The sequence below is a fragment of the Oncorhynchus masou genome, unplaced genomic scaffold (genome assembly GCF_036934945.1).
Source record: "Oncorhynchus masou masou isolate Uvic2021 unplaced genomic scaffold, UVic_Omas_1.1 unplaced_scaffold_2673, whole genome shotgun sequence".
In the NCBI taxonomy this organism is placed as follows: domain Eukaryota; kingdom Metazoa; phylum Chordata; class Actinopteri; order Salmoniformes; family Salmonidae; genus Oncorhynchus; species Oncorhynchus masou.
Window position 1 is genome coordinate 1 of NW_027009108.1, and position 27500 is coordinate 27500.

A 27500-nucleotide genomic window follows, 5' to 3' on the forward strand; every position below is an offset into this window, starting at 1 on the left:
CCTCCATAGTGGGTTGTCCCAGAACCAACCTCCTTAGTGGGTTGTCCCAGTACCAACCTCCTTAGTGGGTTGTCTCAGTACCAACCTCCTTAGTGGGTTGTCCCAGTACCAACCTCCATAGTGGGTTGTCTCAGTACCAACCTCCTTAGTGGGTTGTCCCAGTACCAACCTCCATAGTGGGTTGTCCCAGTACCAACCTCCTTAGTGGGTTGTCCCAGTACCAACCTCCATAGTGGGTTGACCCCATACTGACCTCCTTAGTGTCCCCTCCATCATAAGGAGCCCAGGTCAGTTTGTAGAGGACGATGCCCGGAGCAGAGTGACCCCAGCTGACCCGGAAGCTCTCTGCGGTGACCTCACTGGCCTGGAGGTCAAGAGGTCCTGGCACAGGGTCTATTAGAGAGATCAAACAGCATCATCACAACAGGAAGATCAGCTACAACATGAAGCAAAACACACATCACTTCTGACTGAAAAACTCATACTACAGTCCTATTCTGACCTAGTTAGTACCAATAACATAGTTCCTAAAGTGCAAACCCTGTCCATCTGGCACTATGAGAGTTCTTACCGGTGGTGAAGCTGCCAGAGAGGGCTTCTGATTGGCCCTCGTCGTAGATCCCAAATATGGCTACCTCATACTCCGTTGCAGACGTCAGGTCATTCAGAGTCCAGGACGTGACGGGACCCACATCCACCTAAGGGGAAACAGAGACACACAGTATTGACAGAAGAGAGAGAGACACACAGTATTGACAGAAGAGAGAGACACACACAGTATTGACAGAAGAGAGAGAGAGACACACAGTATTGACAGAAGAGAGAGAGACACACACAGTATTGACAGAAGAGAGAAAGAGACACATAGTATTGACAGAAGAGAGAGAAACACACAGTATTGACAGAAGAGAGAGAGACACACAGTATTGACAGAAGAGAGAGAGAGACACACAGTATTGACAGAAGAGAGAGAGAGACACACAGTATTGACAGAAGAGAGAGAAACACACAGTATTGACAGAAGAGAGAGAAACACACAGTATTGACAGAAGAGAGAGAGAGACACACAGTATTGACAGAAGAGAGAGAGAGACACACAGTATTGACAGAAGAGAGAGAGACACACAGTATTGACAGAAGAGAGAGAAACACACAGTATTGACAGAAGAGAGAGAGAGAGACACACAGTATTGACAGAAGAGAGAAAGAGACACACAGTATTGACAGAAGAGAGAGAGAGACACACAGTATTGACAGAAGAGAGAGAGAGAGACACACAGTATTGACAGAAGAGAGAGAGAGACAGTATTGACAGAAGAGAGAAAGAGACATACAGTATTGACAGAAGAGAGAGAGAGACACACAGTATTGACAGAAGAGAGAGAGACACACAGTATTGACAGAAGAGAGAGAGACACACAGTATTGACAGAAGAGAGAGACACAGTATTGACAGAAGAGAGAGACACAGTATTGACAGAAGAGAGAGACACAGTATTGACAGAAGAGAGAGAGAGAGACACAGTATTGACAGAAGAGAGAGAGACACAGTATTGACAGAAGAGAGAGAGAGACACAGTATTGACAGAAGAGAGAGAGAAACAGTATTGATATAGGAGAGAGAGACACAGTATTGAAAGAAGAGAGAGACACACAGTATTGACAGAAGAGAGAGAGAGACACAGTATTGACAGAAGAGAGAGAGAGACACAGTATTGACAGAAGAGAGAGAGACACAGTATTGATATAGGAGAGAGAGACACAGTATTGACAGAAGAGAGAGAGACACAGTATTGATATAGGAGAGAGAGACACAGTATTGACAGAAGAGAGAGACACAGTATTGACAGAAGAGAGAGACACAGTATTGACAGAAGAGAGAGACACAGTATTGACAGAAGAGAGAGAGAAACAGTATTGATATAGGAGAGAGAGACACAGTATTGAAAGAAGAGAGAGACACACAGTATTGACAGAAGAGAGAGAGACACAGTATTGACAGAAGAGAGAGAGAGACACAGTATTGACAGAAGAGAGAGAGAAACAGTATTGATATAGGAGAGAGAGACACAGTATTGAAAGAAGAGAGAGAGAGACACAGTATTGACAGAAGAAAGAGAGACAGTATTGAGAGGACTGACAAAGACAGACAGACAGACAGACAGACAGACAGACAGACAGACAGACAGACAGACAGACAGACAGACAGACAGACAGACAGACAGACGTAATATATGGATAACTCTATGTTAAATCCCCTAGTCTTGTTCTAGGTTAAATACCCTTGTCTTGTTCTAGGTTAAATCCCCTAATCTTGTTCTAGGTTAGATCCCCTAGTCTCATTCTAGGTTAAATCCCCTAGTCTCGTTCTAGGTTAAATCCCCTAGTCTCGTTCTAGGCGAAATCCCCTAGTCTTGTTCTAGGTTAAATCCCAGAGTCTTGTTCTAGGTTAAATCCCTAGTCTCATTCTAGGTTAAATCCCCTAGTCTCATTCTAGGTCAAATCCCCTAGTCTCGTTCTAGGTTAAATCCCCTAGTCTTGTTCTAGGTTAAATCCCCTAGTCTCGTTCTAGGTTAAATCCCCTAGTCTCGTTCTAGGTCAAATCCCCTAGTCTCGTTCTAGGTTAAATCCCCTAGTCTCATTCTAGGTTAAATCCCCTAGTCTCGTTCTAGGTTAAATCCCCTAGTCTCATTCTAGGTTAAATCCCCTAGTCTCGTTCTAGGTTAAATCCCCTAGTCTCGTTCTAGGTTAAATCCCCTAGTCTCGTTCTAGGTTAAATCCCCTAGTCTCGTTCTAGGTTAAATCCCCTAGTCTCGTTCTAGGTTAAATCCCCTAGTCTTGTTCTAGGTTAAATCACCTAGTCTCGTTCTAGGTTAAATCCCCTAGTCTCGTTCTAGGTTAAATCCCCTAGTGTTGTTCTAGGTTAAATCACCTAGTCTTGTTCTAGGTTAAATCACCTAGTCTTGTTCTAGGTTAAATCCCCTAGTCTCGTTCTAGGTTAAATCCCCTAGTCTTGTTCTAGGTTAAATCCCCTAGTCTCGTTCTAGGTTAAATCCCCTAGTGTTGTTCTAGGTTAAATCACCTAGTCTTGTTCTAGGTTAAATCACCTAGTCTTGTTCTAGGTTAAATCCCCTAGTCTTGTTCTAGGTTAAATCCCCTAGTCTTGTTCTAGGTTAAATCCCCTAGTGTTGTCTCTCACCTCATCAGTCTTTAGCCCGTCAGTCTTGACGTACATGATACGGTATCCTGCCACCTTCCTAGAGGCAGCTTCCCACCACAGTTTGGCTGAGTTGTGGTCCACCTCAGAGAACACAAGGTTCTTGGGAGGGCTCAGTGGCACTGCAGACACAAAGGGGTTAACTCAAAATGTCATGTTGAAGAGATCAATCAATCAAATGTATTCACAGAGCCCCTTTTCCATCAGCAGACACTAAGTGCTATACAGCTACAACTTCTGAAGACAGGAAGACCCACAGTATATCTGTCCTCGGGAAGACCCACAGTATATCTGTCCTCAGGAAGACCTTCAGTATATCTGTCCTCAGGAAGACCCACAGTATATCTGTCCTCAGGAAGACCCACAGTATATCTGTCCTCGGGAAGACCCTCAGTATATCTGTCCTCAGGAAGACCCACAGTATATCTGTCCTCAGGAAGACCCACAGTATATCTGTCCTCGGGAAGACCCACAGTATATCTGTCCTCAGGAAGACCTTCAGTATATCTGTCCTCAGGAAGACCCTCAGTATATCTGTCCTCAGGAAGACCCACAGTATATCTGTCCTCAGGAAGACCCACAGTATATCTGTCCTCAGGAAGACCCACAGTATATCTGTCCTCAGGAAGACCCACAGTATATCTGTCCTCAGGAAGACCCACAGTATATCTGTCCTCGGGAAGACCCACAGTATATCTGTCCTCGGGAAGACCCACAGTATATCTGTCCTCAGGAAGACCCACAGTATATCTGTCCTCGGGAAGACCCACAGTATATCTGTCCTCAGGAAGACCCACAGTATATCTGTCCTCTGGAAGACCCACAGTATATCTGTCCTCAGGAAGACCCACAGTATATCTGTCCTCGGGAAGACCCACAGTATATCTGTCCTCAGGAAGACCCTCAGTATATCTGTCCCCAGGAAGACCCACAGTATATCTGTCCTCAGGAAGACCCACAGTATATCTGTCCTCAGGAAGACCCTCAGTATATCTGTCCTCGGGAAGACCCACAGTATATCTGTCCTCAGGAAGACCCTCAGTATATCTGTCCCCAGGAAGACCCACAGTATATCTGTCCTCAGGAAGACCCACAGTATATCTGTCCTCAGGAAGACCCTCAGTATATCTGTCCTCGGGAAGACCCACAGTATATCTGTCCTCAGGAAGACCCTCAGTATATCTGTCCTCGGGAAGACCCACAGTATATCTGTCCTCAGGAAGACCCTCAGTATATCTGTCCCCAGGAAGACCCACAGTATATCTGTCCTCAGGAAGACCCACAGTATATCTGTCCTCAGGAAGACCCTCAGTATATCTGTCCTCGGGAAGACCCTCAGTATATCTGTCCCCAGGAAGACCCACAGTATATCTGTCCTCAGGAAGACCCACAGTATATCTGTCCTCAGGAAGACCCACAGTATATCTGTCCTCAGGAAGACCCTCAGTATATCTGTCCTCAGGAAGACCCACAGTATATCTGTCCTCAGGAAGACCCACAGTATATCTGTCCTCGGGAAGACCTTCAGTATACCTGTCCTTTATCTGAATGGTTGAATATTTAACAGTAGGTTTAAGAGGACACTTACAGGTGGTCTGCTGGCTACTCATAGGATCGCTAGCTTCTTCTCCGTACATTGCGTAGACTGTCACCGTGTACTCAGTGGCAGGAGTCAAGTCCTCCAGCTGTAGATCAGTTACTGCACCTGACACCTTCATCTGTTGGTATTAAAGGGGCAAATGGGAAAGCATCGATGAAGGTCCAGATGACACAGCGGTGTGAGTCCCAAATTACAACCTATACATTTACATTTAAGTCATTTGGCAGACGCTCTTATCCAGAGCGACTTACAAATTGGTGAATTCACCTTATGACATCCAGTGGAACAGCCACTCTACAATAGTGCATCTAAATCATTTAAGGGGGGGGGGGGGGGGTGAGAAGGATTACTTTATCCTATCCTAGGTATTCCTTGAAGAGGTGGGGTTTCAGGTGTATTCCCTATTCCTTATATAGTGCCCTACTTGTGTAGTGGACTAATGTAGTGGACTATATGGGGAACAGGGTACTGTTGGGACTGAAGCCAAGAAGCGCCATCTGGAAGCCTGATTAGTACAGAGAATAATTCAACATGAAACATGTAACTTCTTTGCACTGTCTGGGGACAGCTGTACAGAACGTACAGTATTATTTCTGAGGCACGCAATACTGTAGAGAAAGCAGAGTCGTTTATCTTGTGGAATAATCCGGACCGCGACCGCACTTTGGAAGGGCCGCAGGCCACACACAGAGAGGTAAAACCAAAGTTCCCCATAATATATATATAGATATACACTGCTCAAAAAAATAAAGGGAACACGAAAATAACACATCCTCGATCTGAATTAATTAAATATTCTCAATAAATACTTTTTTCTTTACATAGTTGAATGTGCTGACAAAAAAAAATCACACAAAAATTATCAATGGAAATCAAATTTATCAACCCATGGAGGTCTGGATTTGGAGTCACACTCAAAATTAAAGTGGAAAACCACACTACAGGCTGATCCAACTTTGATGTAATGTTCTTAAAACAAGTCAAAATGAGGATCAGTAGTGTGTGTGGCCTCCACGTGCCTGTATGACCTCCCGACAACACCTGGGCATGCTCCTGATGAGGTGGCGGATGGTCTCCTGAGGGATCTCCTCCCAGACCTGGACTAAAGCATCCGCCAACTCCTGGACAGTCTGTGGTGCAACGTGGCGTTGGTGGATGGAGCGGGACATGATGTCCCAGATGTGCTCAATTCGATTCAGGTCTGGGGAACGGGCGGGCCAGTCCATAGCATCAATGCCTTCCTTTTGCAGGAACTGCTGACACACACCAGCCACATGAGGTCTAGCATTGTCTTGCATTAGGAGGAACCCAGGGCCAATTGCACCAGCATATGGTCTCACAAGGGGTCTGAGGATCTCATCTCGGTACCTAATGGCAGTCAGGCTACCTCTGGCGAGCACATGGAGGGCTGTGCTGGAGATGCTGGAGGATGTTGCAGGCAGCAGAACGTTCTCCACAGCGTCTCCAGACTCTGTCACGTCTGTCATGTGCTCAGTGTGAACCTGCTTTCATCTGTGAAGAGCACAGGGCGCCAGTGGCGACCTTGCCAATCTCGGTGTTCTCTGGCAAATGCCAAACGTCCCGCACGGTGTGGACCCCCACCTGTGGACGTCGGGCCCTCATACCACCCTCATGGAGTCTGTTTCTGACCATTTGAGCAGACACATGCACATTTGTGGCCTGCTGGAGGTCATTTTGCAGGGCTCTGGCAGTGCTCCTCCTGCTCCTCCTTGCACAAAGGCGGAGGTTGCGGTCCTGCTGATGGGTTGTTGCCCTCCCACGGCCTCCTCCACGTCTCCTGATGTACTGGCCTGTCTCCTGGTAGCGCCTCCATGCTCTGGACACTACGCTGACAGACACAGCAAACCTTCTTGCCACAGCTCGCATTGATGTGCCATCCTGGATGAGCTGCACTACCTGAGCCACTTGTGTGGGTTGTAGACTCCGTCTCATGCTACCACTCGAGTGAAAGCACCGCCAGCATTCAAAAGTGACCAAAACATCAGCCAGGAAGCATAGGAACTGAGAAGTGGTCTGTGGTCACCACCTGCAGAACCACTCCTTTATTGGGGGTGTCTTGCTAATTGCCTATAATTTCAACCTGTTGTCTATTCCATTTGCACAACAGCATGTGAAATTCATTGTCAATCAGTGTTGCTTCCTAAGTGGACAGTTTGATTTCACAGAAGTGTGATTGACTTGGAGTTACATTGTTTTGTTTAAGTGTTCCCTCTGTTTTTTTTGAGCAGTGTATTTTAGAAACTCAGTCGAGGTCTCAACTTACTGTTGCGGGTTAGAAGATTAGAATATACAAGTTGCAATTTCAAAATGTGGTGGTACATCGTCAGTGCTTCTCTTGTTATGTCAGGCACTGATAGTCAGTCAATTAGCCCGTGTCAGTTCGTTTAGCGGACAGCTATCTAACCTTGTTATCTTGGTTGAAATACCGACCAGGGGCCCCCATCGATTCTGTTAGTCAGTGTCACTCAGATATCATATTAAAAAACTGTAAAAATGCACCCCATGGCAAAATGTAAAACTGCTCATTTTCCTCTCTGCCCCTCATGTCAAAATGTAAAACATCTAATTTTCCTCTCTGCTCCCTCATGTCAAAATGTAAAACAGCTCATTTTCCTCTCTGCTCCCTCATGGCAAAATGTAAAACAGCTCATTTTCCTCTCTGCCCCCATCTCAAAATGTAAAACAGCTCATTTTCCTCTCTGCCCCTCATGTCAAAATGTAAAACAGCTCATTTTCCTCTCTGCTCCCTCATGTCAAAATGTAAAACAGCTCATTTTCCTCTCTGCTCCCTCATGGCAAAATGTAAAACAGCTCACTTTCCTCTCTGCCCTCATGTCAAAATGTAAAACAGCTCATTTTCCTCTCTGCTCCCTCATGTCAAAATGTAAAACAGCTCATTTTCCTCTCTGCTCCCTCATGTCAAAATGTAAAACAGCTCATTTCCTCTCTGCCCTCATGTCAAAAAGTAGATTTGAAGCACACTTTCTTTAAAACTGCAACATGTTCTCTAGAGACAGGGACAGGGACAGGGACGGGGACAGAGAGGGACAGGGACAGGGAAAGATACACGGACAGAGAGGGACAGAGACAGGGACAGATACACGGACAGAGAGGGACAGAGACAGGGACAGATACACGGACAGAGAAAGGGACAGAGACAGGGACAGATACACGGACAGAGATAGGGACAGAGACGGGGACAGAGAGGGACAGGGACAGAGACGGGGACAGAGACAGAGACAGGGACAGAGATAGGGACAGAGAGAGACAGGGACAGAGAGAGACACAGAGATAGGGACAGAGAGAGACAGGGACAGGGACAGATACATGGACAGAGAGAGACAGGGACAGAGACAGGGACAGAGACAGGGACAGGGACAGGGACAGGGACAGGGACGGGGACAGACAGAGATAGGGACAGGGACAGGGACAGGGACAGAGACAGAGACAGGGACAGGGACAGAGACAGGGACAGACAGAGACAGAGACAGGGACAGGGACAGGGACAGGGACAGGGACAGACAGAGATCCAATAAGCCTGTGGAGCCTCCAGATCACCAGGGTTCTGCTGGTTCTGTTCAGCAGCAGATCTACTGACACAAGGCCTCCCACCCCCGGTGCTCCTGTGGTTTAGGAACCAGGGATTATCCATGCTATATTTCATCCGGAGAAAAGAGACACGGACCACCAGCAGCCCCTCCAGGAAGAACCCTCCCCCAGACCGATCCCACCCAGGCTCGCGGCCCTCCGGCTGGGGTACCTCTTTCTCGTCGGAGGCCTGGTCCTTGGTCAGGGGGGCGTATAGGACCATGTACCCCGAGGCGCCCTGCACACCGCTCCACCGCGCCCGCATGGTGTTGTGGGTAACGTCGTACAGCTCCAGGCCGTTCACCATGGGTAGAGCCACTGAGACACACGTGAACACACGCAGGAAGGCGCACACACAGGAACGAACAGACAAACACAGAGAGTTGGGTTAAACACAGGTGAAAGAGTATGTTTACACACATCCAACTTGGCCCAGGAGGGAAAAAAGAACAAGTGTAGAAAATAGTCTTGTTGTCAATGAGAAGGGAGGTGGACTCACATGTGGTCTCGCTGCCACGAAGTGCCTCGCTCGCTGAGCTGGTGTAGACAGCAAACACAGCTAACTGGTACTCTGTTAAGGAGTTGAGATACCGCAGAACCACAGAGTTCTCTGTGCCGTCCACCACAGCCTGGGAGAGACACAAAGAGAGAAACACAGAGATACTGGGTCAGAGAGATACAGAGAGATACTGGGTCAGAGAGATACACAGAGACTGGGTCAGAGAGATACACAGAGACTGGGTCAGAGAGATACACAGAGACTGGGTCAGAGAGATACACAGAGACTGGGTCAGAGAGATACACAGAGATACTGGGTCAGAGAGATACACAAAGACTGGGTCAGAGAGATACACAAAGACTGGGTCAGAGAGATACACAGAGACTGGGTCAAAGAGATACAGAGACTGGGTCAAAGAGATACACAGAGACTGGGTCAGAGATACACAGAGATACTGGGTCAGAGATACACAGAGATACTGGGTCAGAGAGATACACAGAGACTGGATCAAAGAGATACACAGAGACTGGGTCAGAGAGATACACAGAGACTGGGTCAGAGAGATACACAGAGATACTGGGTCAGAGATACACAGAGATACTGGGTCAGAGAGATACACAGAGACTGGGTCAGAGAGATACACAGAGACTGGGTCAGAGAGACACAGAGACTGGGTCAGAGATACACAGAGATACTGGGTCAGAGAGATACACAGAGACTGGGTCAAAGAGATACACAGAGAATGGGTCAGAGAGATACACAGAGATACTGGGTCAGAGAGATACACAGAGATACTGGGTCAGAGATACACAGAGACTGGGTCAGAGATATACACAGAGACTGGGTCAAAGAGATACACAGAGACTGGGTCAGAGAGATACACAGAGACTGGGTCAGAGAGACACAGAGACTGGGTCAGAGATACACAGAGACTGGGTCAGAGAGATACAGAGACTGGGTCAGAGATACACAGAGACTGGGTCAGAGAGACACAGAGACTGGGTCAGAGATACACAGAGACTGGGTCAGAGATACACAGAGACTGGGTCAGAGAGATACAGAGACTGGGTCAGAGATACACAGAGACTGGGTCAGAGAGACACAGAGACTGGGTCAGAGATACACAGAGACTGGGTCAGAGATACACAGAGACTGGGTCAGAGATACACAGAGACTGGGTCTTAGAGACACAGAGACTGGGTCAGACATACACAGAGACTGGGTCTTAGAGACACAGAGACTGGGTCAGAGATACACAGAGACTGGGTCTTAGAGACACAGAGACTGGGTCTTAGAGACACAGAGACTGGGTTTTAGAGACACAGAGACTGGGTCTTAGAGACACAGAGACTGGGTCTTAGAGACACAGAGACTGGGTCTTAGAGACACAGAGACTGGGTCTTAGAGACACAGAGACTGGGTCAGACATACACAGAGACTGGGTCTTAGAGACACAGAGACTGGGTCAGAGATACACAGAGACTGGGTCTTAGAGACACAGAGACTGGGTCTTAGAGACACAGAGACTGGGTTTTAGAGACACAGAGACTGGGTTTTAGAGACACAGAGACTGGGTCTTAGAGACACAGAGACTGGGTCTTAGAGACACAGAGACTGGGTTTTAGAGACACAGAGACTGGGTTTTAGAGACACAGAGACTGGGTCTTAGAGACACAGAGACTGGGTCAGAGATACACAGAGACTGACACAGAGACATCTGGAGTCAATACATCCAGTAAAGTAGTCCTGAACATTTGGAGAGAATACATCCAGTAATATACATTTTTCAAGGAACAGAAACGGAACCTGGAACGATTGGTGAAGTCATTTAATGAGCTAAATGTAAACAACTGTCGATTTTACACGTTAAAAAAAGGAACAGAAATTCAAAATATAAACGGATACTTTTTTAGGGTTTGAACCGGTTCAGAACTTTATTGTTCTGTTCGGAACAGTGGAACGGAACGATAAAAAGATTGTGATTCTATTCGAGAACGAAACAATTAGAAAATCATTTGGGTTCCAACCCCTTTTGTTTCACCTGCAGCAGTTGAACATTAAAAAGCCCTACTGGGTGGGAGAGTGAGATGGAGTGTGTGTACCTCTTTAGGCCGTCCTCCCTGGGTAGCAGGGTAGAACACCACCCGGTACTTCTCTACACTGCCGGGAGCGTGACTCCAGGACACCCTGAAACTCCTGGCTGTCACCTCTGATGTCACTAGGTCCTGAGGGGCTCCCTGTGTCTCCTGACCAGCAGACTCTCCTGGAGGAACACACATTCAGATAGTACAGGACAGCATCTAAGGTGACAGACTGTACAGTATGGACATGTTGATGTCACTAGGTCCTGAGGGGCTCCCTGTGTCTCCTGACCAGCAGACTCTCCTGGAGGAACACACATTCAGATAGTACAGGACAGCATCTAAGGTGACAGACTGTACAGTATGGACATGTTGATGTCACTAGGTCCTGAGGGGCTCCCTGTGTCTCCTGACCAGCAGACTCTCCTGGAGGAACACACATTCAGATAGTACAGGACAGCATCTAAGGTGACAGACTGTACAGTATGGACATGTTGATGTCACTAGGTCCTGAGGGGCTCCCTGTGTCTCCTGACCAGCAGACTCTCCTGGAGGAACACACATTCAGATAGTACAGGACAGCATCTAAGGTGACAGACTGTACAGTATGGACATGTTGATGTCACTAGGTCCTGAGGGGCTCCCTGTGTCTCCAGACCTGCAGACTCTCCTGGAGGAACACACATTCAGATAGTACAGGACAGCATCTAAGGTGACAGACTGTACAGTATGGACATGTTGATGTCACTAGGTCCTGAGGGGCTCCCTGTGTCTCCTGACCAGCAGACTCTCCTGGAGGAACACACATTCAGATAGTACAGGACAGCATCTAAGGTGACAGACTGTACAGTATGGACATGTTGATGTCACTAGGTCCTGAGGGGCTCCCTGTGTCTCCTGACCAGCAGACTCTCCTGGAGGAACACACATTCAGATAGTACAGGACAGCATCTAAGGTGACAGACTACAGTATGGACATGTTGATGTCACTAGGTCCTGAGGGGCTCCCTGTGTCTCCTGACCAGCAGACTCTCCTGGAGGAACATCACAACGGATCGTTAGAGAATGCACGGTATGGAACGTTTGTACAGTACACTCTTAGAAATAAAATATGCTATCTAGAACCTAAAAGGGTTCTTTGACTGTCCCCATAGGAGAACCCTATGAAGAACTATTTTTGGTTCCAACTAGAACCCGCACTGAGACATACACACACAAGGGTTCCAAAAGGGTTCTTCGGCTGTCCCCATAGGAATACCTTTATTGGTTACAGGTAGAACCCAAAAGGGTTCTTTGGCTGTCCCCATAGGAGAACCCTATGAAGAACTATTTTTGGTTCCAACTAGAACCCGCACTGAGACATACACACTTAGAAAAAAGGGTTCCAAAAAGATTCTTCGGCCGTCCCCATAGGAACACCTTTATTGGTTACAGGTAGAACCCAAAAGGGTTCCATGTAGAACTCTTTCCATAGAGGGTTCTAAAATGGAACCCAGAAGGGCGTGTTTATTCAGTAAGCACCACATATGGAACAGCATTATGATGATTCTACATGATGTATGAAGTGTATTAAATAGACAGGAGTTATTTCAGCTCAGATTGGGAGTGACAACATGAGGCCTGCTCAATATTAAACACTGGGCACTATGAACTCAATTCAATTCAAGGGCTTTATTGGCATGGGAAACATGTGTTAACATTGCCAAAGCAGGTAGGGTAGATAATATATAAAGTGAATATATAAAGTGAAATAAACAATAAAAATTAACAGTAAACATCACACATACAGAAGAACTATGTCTAAGTGAATGAGACTATGTACTGTAAAGATATACAGTGGTATGAGGACTGAAGACTGGGTACTGTGTCTAAGTGAATGAGACTATGTACTGTAAAGATATACAGTGGTATGAGGACTGAAGACTGTGTACTGTGTCTAAGTGAATGAGACTATGTACTGTAAAGATATACAGTGGTATGATGACTGAAGACTGGGTACTGTGTCTAAGTGAATGAGACTATGTACTGTAAAGATATACAGTGGTATGATGACTGAAGACTGGGTACTGTGTCTAAGTGAATGAGGCAGTATGTACTGTAAAGATATACAGTGGTATGAGGACTGAAGACTGGGTACTGTGTCTAAGTGAATGAGACAGTATGTACTGTAAAGATATACAGTGGTATGAGGACTGAAGACTGGGTACTGTGTCTAAGTGAATGAGACAGTATGTACTGTAAAGATATACAGTGGTATGAGGACTGACGTGCCAACATCTTTGCTCTCTGATTTGAATTGTTCACCTTTGATCTCCTTGTCCTGCTCCTCTACCCGTTCACAGACTATCTGGGTCAGTCCCTCTATGATAGAGCTCATGATGCTGAAGTCTGCCACGTTGTACACATGAGTGTTGTCAGGCTCAGAAGCTATGGCCCTCAGCTCATTCTCATCAGCATTCTTTACACCTGCACACAGGGAGAGAGAGCACTAAGATCAAGATTAAGATCTAGATTAAGATCTAGATTAAGATCAAGATTAAGATCTAGATTAAGATCTAGATTAAGATCAAGATTAAGATCAAGATTTAGATCTAGATCAAGATTAAGATCTAGATGAAGATTTAGATTAAGATTTAGATTAAGATCTAGATTAAGATTTAGATTAAGGTCCAGATCAAGATTAAGATCTAGATCAAGATCTAGATGAAGATTTAGATCAATATTTAGATCAAGATTAAGATTTAGATCAAGATTTAGATCAAGATCAATCTGTTTCCTTTTGTTTCCCTTAACAAAACACAAAGGACAAAAGTGTATCCAAGCGTGTCACCATGTCAGCCTTAACCTCTAAAACAACTAACTGTGTCCTACCGACAGCATCAAGACAACTAACTGTGTCCTACCGACAGCATCAAAACAACTAACTGTGTCCTACCGACAGCACCAAAACCACTAACTGTGTCCTACCGACAGCATCAAAGCAACTAACTGTGTCCTACCGACAGCATCAAAACAACTAACTGTGTCCTACCGACAGCATCAAAACAACTAACTGTGTCCTACCGACAGCATCAAAACAACTAACTGTGTCCTACCGACAGCATCAAAACAACTAACTGTGTCCTACCGACAGCATCAAAACAACTAACTGTGTCCAACCGACAGCATCAAAACAACTAACTGTGTCCTACCGACAGCATCAAAACAACTAACTGTGTCCAACCGACAGCATCAAAACAACTAACTGTGTCCAACCGACAGCATCAACACCACTAATTGTGTCCAACCGACAGCATCAAAACAACTGTGTCCAATCGACAGCATCAAAACAACTAACTGTGTCCTACCGACAGCATCAAAACAACTAACTGTGTCCTACCGACAGCATCAAAACAACTAACTGTGTCCTACCGACAGCATCAAAACAACTAACTGTGTCCTACCGACAGCATCAAAACAACTAACTGTGTCCTACCGACAGCATCAAAACAACTAACTGTGTCCAACCGACAGCATCAAAACAACTGTGTCCAATCGACAGCATCAAAACAACTAACTGTGTCCTACCGACAGCATCAAAACAACTGTGTCCAACCGGCAGCATCAAAACAACTCACTGTGTCCAACCGACAGCATCAAAACAACTAACTGTGTCCAACCGACAGCATCAAAACAACTAACTGTGTCCAACCGACAGCATCATAACAACTAACTGTGTCCAACCGACAGCATCAAAACAACTAACTGTGTCCTAACGACAGCATCAAAACAACTAACTGTGTCCAACCGACAGCATCAAAACAACTGTGTCCTACCCACAGCATCAAAACAACTAACTGTGTCCTACCGACAGCATCAAAACAACTAACTGTGTCCAACCGACAGCATCAAAACAACTAACTGTGTCCAACCGACAGCATCAAAACAACTAACTGTGTCCAACCGACAGCATCAAAACAACTAACTGTGTCCAACCGACAGCATCAAAACAACTAACTGTGTCCAACCGACAGCATCAAAACAACTAACTGTGTCCTACCGACAGCATCAAAACAACTAACTGTGTCCTACCGACAGCATCAAAACAACTAACTGTGTCCTACCGACAGCATCAAAACAACTGTATCCTACCGACAGCATCAAAACAACTAACTGTGTCCTACCGACAGCATCAAAACAACTAACTGTGTCCAACCGACAGCATCAAAACAACTAACTGTGTCCAACCGACAGCATCAAACCAACTAACTGTGTCCTACCGATGGCATCAAAACCACTAACTGTGTCCTACCGACAGCATCAAAACAACTAACTGTGTCCCACCGACAGCATCAAAACAACTAACTGTGTCCTACCGACAGCATCAAAACAACTGTGTCCAATCGACAGCATCAAAACAACTAACTGTGTCCTACCGACAGCATCAAAACAACTGTGTCCAACCGGCAGCATCAAAACAACTCACTGTGTCCAACCGACAGCATCAAAACAACTAACTGTGTCCAACCGACAGCATCAAAACAACTGTGTCCAATCGACAGCATCAAAACAACTAACTGTGTCCTACCGACAGCATCAAAACAACTGTGTCCAACCGGCAGCATCAAAACAACTCACTGTGTCCAACCGACAGCATCAAAACAACTAACTGTGTCCAACCGACAGCATCAAAACAACTAACTGTGTCCAACCGACAGCATCATAACAACTAACTGTGTCCAACCGACAGCATCAAAACAACTAACTGTGTCCTAACGACAGCATCAAAACAACTAACTGTGTCCAACCGACAGCATCAAAACAACTGTGTCCTACCCACAGCATCAAAACAACTAACTGTGTCCTACCGACAGCATCAAAACAACTAACTGTGTCCAACCGACAGCATCAAAACAACTAACTGTGTCCAACCGACAGCATCAAAACAACTAACTGTGTCCAACCGACAGCATCAAAACAACTAACTGTGTCCAACCGACAGCATCAAAACAACTAACTGTGTCCTACCGACAGCATCAAAACAACTAACTGTGTCCTACCGACAGCATCAAAACAACTAACTGTGTCCTACCGACAGCATCAAAACAACTGTATCCTACCGACAGCATCAAAACAACTAACTGTGTCCTACCGACAGCATCAAAACAACTAACTGTGTCCAACCGACAGCATCAAAACAACTAACTGTGTCCAACCGACAGCATCAAACCAACTAACTGTGTCCTACCGATGGCATCAAAACCACTAACTGTGTCCTACCGACAGCATCAAAACAACTAACTGTGTCCCACCGACAGCATCAAAACAACTAACTGTGTCCTACCGACAGCATCAAAACAACTGTATCCTACCGACAGCATCAAAACAACTAACTGTGTCCTACCGACAGCATCAAAACAACTAACTGTGTCCAACCGACAGCATCAAAACAACTAACTGTGTCCAACCGACAGCATCAAACCAACTAACTGTGTCCTACCGATGGCATCAAAACCACTAACTGTGTCCTACCGACAGCATCAAAACAACTAACTGTGTCCCACCGACAGCATCAAAACAACTAACTGTGTCCTACCGACAGCATCAAAACAACTAACTGTGTCCCACCGACAGCATCAAAACAACTAACTGTGTCCTACCGACAGCATCAAAACAACTAACTGTGTCCAACCGACAGCATCAAAACAACTAACTGTGTCCTACCGACAGCATCAAAACAACTAACTGTGTCCAACCGACAGCACCAAAACAACTAACTGTGTCCAACCGACAGCATCAAAACAACTAACTGTGTCCAACCGACAGCATCAAAACAACTAACTGTGTCCTACCGACAGCATCAAAACAAATAACTGTGTCCAACCGACAGCATCAAAACAACTGTCCTACCGACAGCATCAAAACAACTAACTGTGTCCTACCGACAGCATCAAAACAACTAACTGTGTCCAACCCACAGCATCAAAACAACTAACTGTGTCCAACCGACAGCATCAAAACAACTAACTGTGTCCTACCGACAGCATAAAGTCTCACAGCATGAATATACTGTGCCTTCGGAAAGTATTCAGACCCCTTGACTTTTCCCCCAAAATGTTACGTTACATCCTGATTGTAAAATGTATTATATAAAATAAATCCTCACCAATCTACACCCAATATCCCATAATGACAAAGCGAAAACAGGTTTTTAGATATTTTTGCAAATAAAAATGTAAAATGTATAAAAAAATACCTGATTTATATAAGTATTCAGACCCTTTGCTATGAGACTTGAAATTGAACTCAGGTGCATCCTGTTTCCATTGATCATCCTTTAGATGTTTCTACAACTTGATTGGAGTCCACCTGTGGAAAATTCAATTGATTGGACATGAATGTGGAAAGGCACACACCTGTCTATATAAGGTCCCACAGTTGACAGTGCATGTCAGAGTAAAAACCAAGCCATGAGGTCAAAAGATTTGTCCGTAGAGCTGCAAGACAGGATTGTGTCGAGGCACAGATCTGGGGAAAGGTACCAAAACATTTCTGCAGCATTGAAGGTCTCCAGGAACACAGTGGCCTCCATCATTCTTTAATGGAAGACATTTGGAACCACCAAGACTCATCCTAGAGCTGGCCGCCCAGCCAAACTGAGCAATAGGGGGAGAAGGGCCTTGGTCAGGGAGTAACCAAGAACCCTATGGTCATTCAGGCAGAGCTCTAGAGTTCCTCTGTGGAGATGGGAGAACCTTCCAGCAGGCTGTCGTGTAAAAGGCACATGACGGCCTGCTTGGAGTTTGCCAAAAGGCACCTAAAGATTCTCAGACCATGAGAAACAAGATTATTTGGTCTGATGAACTCTTTGGCTTGAATGCCAAGCTCGTCAGCATTGCGGCAAAGATGAACAGAGCAAAGTACAGAGAGATCCTTGATGAAAACCTGCTCCAGAGCGCTCAGGACGTCAGACTGGGGCGGAGGTTCACCTTCCAGCAGGACAACGACCCTAAGCACACAGCCAAGACGATGCAGGAGCGGCTTCGCGACAAGTCTCCGAGTGTCCTTGAGTGGCCCAGCCAGAGCCATCTCTGGAGAAACCTGAAAATACTTCAACAAAGTACCTGAGTAAAGGGTCTAAATACTTATGTAAATGTCTTATTGCAGTTGTATTTCACTGTAGTTCTCCTAAAGACACCATCATGTGTTCATACTACAGTAAGGACAACAAGGCCTTGAGTCCTACCAATGGCGAAGAGTTCGATGCCAGCGTCCCTCAGGCTCTGGGCAGGGGGGATCACGTCATCCTGGGACTTCCCGTCTGTGATTAGGATACCGACTTTGGGGACGTCGCTCCTGGAGCCTGACTCGGGCTTGAAGCTGTTCTCCAGGATATAGGTCAGGGCCAGGCCTGCAGAGATACACAGAAATACACTGAGTGGACAAAACATTAGGAACACCTGCTCTTTCCATGACATAGACTGACCAGGTGAATCCAGGTGAAAGATGTGATGCCTTATTGATGTCACTTTGTTAAATCCACTTCAAATCAGTGTAGATGAAGGGGAGGAGACGGGTTAAAGAAGGATTTTTAAGCCTTGAGACAATTGTGACATGGATTGTGTGTGTGTCATTCAGAGGGTGAAAGGGCAAGACAAAATATTAAGTCGCTTTGAACGGGGAGTGGTAGAAGGTGCCAGGAGCGTCAAGAACTTCAGCGCTGCTTGGTTTTTCACACGCAACAGTTTTCTGTGTGTATCAAGAAGAATGGTCCACCACCCAAAGGACATTAAGGGCAACTTGACACAACTGTGGGAAGCATTGGAGTCAACATGGGCCAGCATCCCTGTGGAACGCTTGAAACACCTTGTAGAGTCCGTGTCCCGATGAACTGAGGCTGTTCTGAGGGCAAAAGGGGGTGCAACTCAATATTAGGAAGGTGTTCCTAATGTTTTGTACCCTCAGTGAACCCAGATACACACAGATATATAGAGTTACGCAGTTCAGTTACACAGCTACACAGTTACACAGATAGACAGAGACAGTTACACAGCTAGACAGATAGACAGGTAGGCAGATAGACAGCTACACAGCTAGACAGCTAGACAGATAGACAGCTACACAACTACACATATAGACAACTACACATATAGACAGCTAGACAGATAGACAGCTACACAGCTACACATATAGACAGATAGACAGATAGAGAGCTAGACAGCTAGACAGATAGACAGCTACACAACTACACATATAGACAACTACACATATAGACAGCTAGACAGATAGACAGCTACACAGCTACACATATAGACAGATAGACAGCTACACAGATAGACAGCTAGATAGATACACAGCTACACAGCTAGACAGACACACAGCTAGACAGCTACACAGCTAGACAGCTACACAAATAGACAGCTACACAACTACACATATAGACAACTACACATATAGACAGCTAGACAGATAGACAGCTACACAGCTACACATATAGACAGATAGACAGCTACACAGATAGACAGCTAGATAGATACACAGCTACACAGCTAGACAGACACACAGCTAGACAGCTACACAGCTAGACAGCTACACAAATAGACAGCTTGACAGATAGACAGCTACACAGATAGACAGCTATACAGATAGACAGCTATACAGCTACACAGATAGACAGCTATATAGCTACACAGATAGACAGCAACACAGATAGACAGCTATACAGATAGACAGCTATACAGCTACACAAATAGACAGCTTGACAGATAGACAGCTACACAGATAGACAGCTATACAGCTACACAGATAGACAGCTACACAGATAGACAGCTACACAGATAGACAGCTACACAGATACACAGCTACACAGATAGACAGCTACACAGATACACAGATAGACGGATACACAGATACACAGATAGACGGATACACAGATACACAGATAGACGGATACACAGATACACATATAGACAGATACACATATAGACAGATACACAACTACACAGATAGACAGCTATACAGCTACACAGATAGACAGCTATACAGAAAGACAGCTATACAGATAGACAGCTATACAGCTACACAGATACACAGCTACACAGATAGACAGACAGATAGAAAACTAGACAGCTAGACAGACAGATAGACAGACAGTTCCCTGATGAAGGCTCCACTGAAGTCATATAGACTTCCCTCACTAGGCTGCCCTGGGGCGGCAGAGTAGTCTAGTGGTTAGAGTGTTGGACTAGTAACTGGAAGGTTGCAAGTTCAAATCCCTGAGCTGACAAGGTACAAATCTGTCGTTCTGCCCCTGAACAGGCAGTTAACCCACTGTTCCTAGGCCGTCATTGAAAATAAGAATTTGTTCTTAACTGACTTGCCTAGTTAAATAAAGGTATAAATAAAACTAACTCTGGTTACCCTTAACAAAATGCTTTACATTCATGCAAAAATCTATAAACAGATTTCAATACGTCTGTTTATTAAGCATGGCTAAACGTCCCCCTCTGGGCTAAATCTACTGTGACCTTTCCATAGCTGTCATTAGGGATGCAGTCAGAGAGAGCTGCTGGTGAATTGTACCTGTCAGTGTGTTGCCTCCCTTATAGGGCAGGTTCTTCACAGCATCCAGGACTGCATCTTTAGTGGTGAAGGCATTCAGATGCCACTCTATCCTGGGGTCCCCACTGTACTGGGCCAGACCTGGGAGGGAATACAGCACAATACAATAATATAGATTTCATTTATAGGATAAGGACTGCAAAAGGGAATATACTTCACACCTGCATTTGACCAGGCTAATGAACCCTGTGAAAGTACAGTAAGGTGAATGAACCCTGTGAAAGTACAGTAAGGCTATTGAACCCTGTGACAGTACAGTAAGGCTATTGAACCCTGTGACAGGACAGTAAGGCTATTGAACCCTGTGACAGGACAGTAAGGCTATTGAACCCTGTGACAGGACAGTAAGGCTATTGAACCCTGTGACAGTACAGTACAGTAAGGCTATTGAACCTTGTGACAGTACAGTACAGTAAGGCTATTGAACCCTGTGACAGTACAGTACAGTAAGGCTATTGAACCCTGTGACAGTACAGTACAGTAAGGCTATTGAACCCTGTGACAGTACAGTAAGGCGAATGACCCCTGTGAAAGTACAGTAAGACGAATGAACCCTGTGAAAGTACAGTAAGGCTATTGAACCCTGTGACAGTACAGTAAGGCTATTGAACCCTGTGACAGTACAGTAAGGCTATTGAACCCTGTGACAGTACAGTACAGTAAGGCTATTGAACCCTGTGACAGTACAGTAAGGCTATTGAACCCTGTGACAGTACAGTAAGGCTATTGAACCCTGTGACAGTACAGTAAGGCTATTGAACCCTGTGACAGGACAGTAAGGCTATTGAACCCTGTGACAGTACAGTACAGTAAGACTATTGAACCCTGTGACAGTACAGCACAGTAAGGCTATTGAACCCTGTGACAGATGCTAATGCTTACCTATCCTGGTCAATAACAGACAGTGATGCTAATGCTTACCTATCCTGGTCAATAACAGACAGTGATGCTAATGCTTACCTATCCTGGTCAATAACAGACAGTGATGCTAATGCTTACCTATCCTGGTCAATAACAGACAGTGATGCTAATGCTTACCTATCCTGGTCAATAACAAACAGTGATGCTAATGCTTACCTATCCTGGTCAATAACAGACAGCGATGCTAATGCTTACCTATCCTGGTCAATAACAGACAGCGATGCTAATGCTTACCTATCCTGGTCAATAACAGACAGTGATGCTAATGCTTACCTATCCTGGTCAATAACAGACAGTGATGCTAATGCTTACCTATCCTGGTCAATAACAGACAGTGATGCTAATGCTTACCTATCCTGGTCTGGTCGATCCCGACGCTGAAAGCGCTGACCAGGTTCTCCAGGAACATGCGGACCAAGCGGAAGTTGAGCCTCCCGATGCTCCAGGATCCATCCACCAGGATCACTATGTCAGCTATGGCCTGAGTCGTACAGACAAAAGGATCCGCTGGAAAGAGGGTAAGACAGGAGAACACGGGTCACTATGTCAGCTATGGCCTGAGTCGTACAGACAAAAGGATCCGCTGGAAAGAGGGTAAGACGGGAGAACACGGGTCACTATGTCAGCTATGGCCTGAGTCGTACAGACAAACAGCTCCACTGCAGGACAACCAGACAGCGGGAGAAAATAACATCAGAAAACAATATGCCAAAGAATGTTGATAAGTAGAGTCACAGTCCAATGAATGACAACGTGAATATCGACAATATCAATACGACAATATCGAGACTTTTGGTGTGCAGATTTGGTCCAAGACAACAACATAAATGCAAAATGCACTTCAAAATACAAGAAACGAAAGGAACCTTTCCAGATGGTCATTTTCAAGGTCAGTTTTTATTGAACATTCAAAACTATAGAACAGAGAGAAACGACATCGCACAGCAGACGCACCATATGAAGGACAGAGACAGCAAGCAGTCTGTTTGTAACACTAATGCTGTTGCTGTACCATCCCAGATACAGTGGTGTTTCTTAACATCACTTTGTCTTTGAGAAGGAAGAACCAGAAAAACGTGGTAGAAGAGACTCGACCACGGTGGGATGCTGTCCAGACCAGGCAGACTTCAGCTTAGAGTGCCTGGGAAAATGACTCTAGAAGCCAGCTCTGGGAGAGATAAGAGTTTTAGTTGTTAAACACACACACACACACACACACACACACACACACACACACACACACACACACACATACACACACACACACACACACACACACTCCAACACACTGGGCTAATGGAAGGATTCCACAACAGTCAGTAAATCAGGTTTAGGGAGGACTGTATTGTATTGTATTGTATTGTATGGCAATGTATTGTATCGTAATGTAGTGTATTGTCATGTATTGTATTGTATTGTATTGTATTGTAATGTATTGCATTGTATTGTAATGTATTGCATTGTATTGTATTGTAATGTATTGTAATGTAATGTATTGTAATGTAATGTAGTGTATGGTAATGTAGTGTATTGCATGGTATTGTATGGTAATGTATGTATGGTAATGTAATGTATGGTAATGTAATTGTATTGTATAGTAATGTATTGTATTGTATTGTATGGTAATGTGTTGTATTGTATGGTAATGTAATGTATGGTAATGTAATTGTAATGTAATGTAATGTATTGTATTGTATGGCAATGTAATGTAATGTATTGTATGGTAATGTATTGTATTGTATTATATTGTAGTGAATGGTAATGTAATGTATGGTAATGTCATTGTATTGTAATGTATTGTATTATATGGCAATGTAATCTAATGTAATGTATTGTATGGTAATGTATTGTATTGTATGGCAATGTAATGTAATGTATTGTATGGTAATGTATGGTAATGTATTGTATTGGGGCAGTGCAGACAGTGGGGCTTTATTACCAGTGAAGTGATAGAAGTGATGGATGTTGTGTGAAGTTCAAACATCTTCCAGGCGGGAGGCTCCGGCAGCGCAGGAGAGGCGAGGCGCACTGTAGGCCTGATGTGTGGTACTGGCACTGATGGTACTGGGCCGAGGACACGCACAGGAAGCCTGGTGCGGGGAGCTGGCACCGGAGGGCTGGTGTGTGGAGGTGGCACAGGATGGGCTAGACCGTGAAGGCGTACTGGAGATCTTGAGAGCAGTGTTGGCACAGGACGTGCAAGGCTAGGGATGTGCACAGGAGGCCTGGTGCGTGAGGCTGGCACCATCTTAACCAGCCGACTAACATGCACCTCAGGACGAGTATGGAGCGCTGACCCAGGTGCCATTAAATCCCTGACACGTTCCGTCGGGCGAATTCCATGCAAAAAGCACCAACACAGCAACTCTCTCATTTCTCTCTCCTCCAATTTCCCCATTAACTCCTTCACAGTCTCTACTTCGCTCACCTCCAACACCGGTTCTGGTCTCCTCCTTGGCTCCTCACGATAAACAGGGAGAGTGAGCTCAGGTCTGACTCCTGACTCTGCCACACTCTCCCTGAGCTTCCCCCCCAAGAAATTTTTGGGGCTGACTCTCGGGCTTCCATCCACGTCGCCGCGCTGCCTCCTCATACCAGCGCCTCTCAGCTCTCGCCGCCTCCAGTTCTTCTTTGGGGCGGCGATATTCTCCAGGCTGATCCCAGGGTCCGAACAATTTCTCCTCCCAAGTCCAGAAGTCCTGTGATCGCTGTTGCTGCCTTTGTTGCTTCTCCTGTGGCTCCTGCCCGTTGACACGTTGCTTGGTCCGTTTGTGGTGGGTGATTCTGTAACGGCTTTCTTCCACCTCCTTCTCTGACGAAGAGGTGGAACAAGGATCGGACCAAAATGCAACGTGGTTCGTTCGATACATCTTTAATGTTGAAGAACACGAACAATACAAAACAACAAATGTCAAAAACCGAAACAGCCCTGACTGGTGCAACAAACACAGAGACTGGAACAATCACCCACAAACACACAGTGAAACCCAGGCTACCTAAATATGGTTCCCAATCAGAGACAACGATAATCACCTGACTCTGATTGAGAACCGCCTCAGGCAGCCATAGACTAATCTATACACCCCACACAACCCCAAGACGAAACACACTACAAATAAACCCATGTCACACCCTGGCCTGACCCAATACATGAAGATAACATAATAAATATAGACCAGGGCGTGACATGCAGACATCAAACAATCAACTCTGGAGGAATTATAAAACAAGTACATTCAAATAATGGACTTTTGTCATTTGTAATAGTAATGAATTATCTAAAGATTAATTTATTGATGTTCGTCCTCTGAGGATTACCTTGCTGGCTCAGGTTTGTTTGAATTTGCCTTCGATTCTCTGAATAATCAAAGGAGAGAAGAGGAGAGGAGAGGAGAGGAGAGGAGAGGAGAGGAGAGGAGAGGAGAGGAGAGAGTTGTTATGGGAGCTTCTTCTTTTATTTACCTCAGCAGAACAAACACCACCACCCACTGTGTTGAGAGTTGTCTGTCGTCTCTGCCTGCCTGCCTGCCTCCCTCCACCTCTTCCTACAGTCACCACATCAAAGGAACCCCCCGGTTAAAGTGAAACACTCTAGAGGACATTGAGTAGTGAGTAAAGACCTGCAGGGTACAAGCTAAACTACAACCGTGGTTGTCATGAGTCCCCATCACCATGACACAGCAGAATCCCAATGTCAAAGCTGAGGTATGGGAGACTCCTACATGTCCTCATTTCAGGGATCCTGAAGAAAAGCCACTTAAGTTAAGTCAGAAGTTTACCCTCAGTTTTCTGCCCTGGATGGCCGGCTGGCTCTCAGTTGAAAGCCTCAGTGTGTGGACCCTGTTTGAGCTGCACATGAAAGAGCAAAGCAGCTGATGGCTTCAGTTTATCACTGCTCCCAGCAGCACGGTCCCAGACTACACATCAAACCCAGCAGGCTGGGCCGGGCTGGACCGACAGCCAGACAGCCTACACATCAAACACAGCAGACTGGGCCGGGCTGGACCGACCGACAGACAGACAGACAGACAGACAGACAGACTACACATCAAACCCAGCAGACTGGACCGGACTGGACCGGGCTGGACAGACTACACATCAAACCCAGCAGACTGGACCGGACTGGACCGGGCTGGACAGACTACACATCAAACCCAGCAGACTGGACCGGGCTGGACCGACTACACATCAAACCCAGCAGACTGGACCGGGCTGGACAGACTACACATCAAACCCAGCAGACTGGACCGGACTGGACCGGGCTGGACAGACTACACATCAAACCCAGCAGACTGGACCGGGCTGGACAGACTACACATCAAACCCAGCAGACTGGACCGGGCTGGACGGACAGACAGACAGACAGACAGACAGACAGACTACACATCAAACACAGCAGACTGGGCCGGGCTGGACCGACCGACAGACAGACAGACAGACAGACAGACAGACAGACAGACAGACAGACTACACATCAAACACAGCAGACTGGGCCGGGCTGGACCGACAGTCAGACAGACAGACAGGAGTCCTCAATGGGACACATTCCATCTGATCGGGCCAAGACTGCTGCTGAGAGACGCACGGTGAATGTTTAGCCTGTGGCTCTGTGGCTGACCTAACGGCAAGAGGAGAGCTGACTAACTACAGCCCCCCCCCGTTAGGTCCCGTTCTACAGTAATAATAATAGCCTGTAAAGTAATTATCAACCCATTACACAACATTCAAACAAAGGTTATTTGATGTCAAGTTTAACCAAAACCAAATGGAGCCTAGTCATTAGAGTGGTGGGGCTGAGGCACATAAGCTCCACCATAAAAACAAAATACTAATACAAAGACAACTGATGTAATATTTTTGCTGCCACATTGGAGTGGAACCTGAGATCATGCTACAGGCGTGTGGCTTCTCGTGTCAACGCTGGAATATTCATATGTAGAGTTGTGAGGGATTGACCCGCCGGTGTCGATATCATAGTTTCACTGAGCTATGTCACAACACAACTCAATAAGACAATAACACAACTCAATAAGACAATAACACACCTCAATAAGACAATAACACACCTCAATAATACAATAACACAACTCAATAAGACAATAACACAACTCAATAAGACAATAACACAACTCAATAAGACAATAACATAACTCAATAAGACAATAACACAACTCAATAAGACAATAACACACCTCAATAAGACAATAACACACCTCAATAAGACAATAACACAACTCTCCACAATAAGACAATAACACAACTCTCCACACCCCCACAATAAGACAATAACACAACTCTCCACACCCCCACAATAAGACAATAACACAACTCTCCACACCCCCACAATAAGACAATAACACAACTCTCCACACCCCCACAATAAGACAATAACACAACTCTCCACACCTCCACAATAAGACAATAACACAACTCTCCACACCCCCACAATAAGACAATAACACAACTCAATAAGACAATAACACAACTCTCCACACCCCCACAATAAGACAATAACACAACTCTCCACACCCCCACAATAAGACAATAACACAACTCTCCACACCCCCACAAACAGGTCCAGACAAATATAATTTTTTCCTAAAAGAAAGACTGGAGACGATGACTTAACTTACTGTCTATTCCATTTGATTTGGCAATGTAAACATATGTTCCCCATGTCATTAAAGCCCTTTGAATTTAATTGAATTGAGAGAGAGAGAGAGAGAGAGAGCGAGAGAGAGACAGAGAGAGAAAGACAGAGACAGAGTGAGACAGAGACAGAGACAGAGACCGAGAGAGAGAGAGAGAGAGACAGAGCGAGAGATAGACAGAGAGAGAAAGACAGAGACAGAGTGAGACAGAGACAGAGACAGAGACCGAGAGAGAGAGAGAGAGAAGATTTGTGACCTGTTGCCACGAGAAAAGGGCAACCAGTGAAGAACAAACACCATTGTAAATACAACCCATATTTATG

The 27500-nt window shown here is 45.6% G+C and overlaps 1 protein-coding gene across 1 annotated transcript in view; it reads right to left on the bottom strand.

Moving 5' to 3' along the window:
• Window positions 1–253: 253 nt before the first annotated feature.
• Window positions 254–27500, bottom strand: part of LOC135533806 (collagen alpha-1(XIV) chain-like) — a gene marked incomplete at its 3' end in the record, with an annotated part of 54882 nt that continues 27635 nt past the window's right edge. The window contains exons 2-12 of the mRNA XM_064961031.1: window positions 21878–22033; window positions 20567–20686; window positions 18231–18395; window positions 13310–13471; window positions 11027–11187; window positions 8925–9054; window positions 8598–8743; window positions 4805–4934; window positions 3199–3338; window positions 572–698; window positions 254–393 (exon numbers count right to left, since the gene is read on the bottom strand). Coding sequence (XP_064817103.1) covers window positions 254–393; window positions 572–698; window positions 3199–3338; window positions 4805–4934; window positions 8598–8743; window positions 8925–9054; window positions 11027–11187; window positions 13310–13471; window positions 18231–18395; window positions 20567–20686; window positions 21878–22033 — 1577 coding nt within the window. The remainder of the gene's footprint in view (window positions 394–571; window positions 699–3198; window positions 3339–4804; window positions 4935–8597; window positions 8744–8924; window positions 9055–11026; window positions 11188–13309; window positions 13472–18230; window positions 18396–20566; window positions 20687–21877; window positions 22034–27500) is intronic.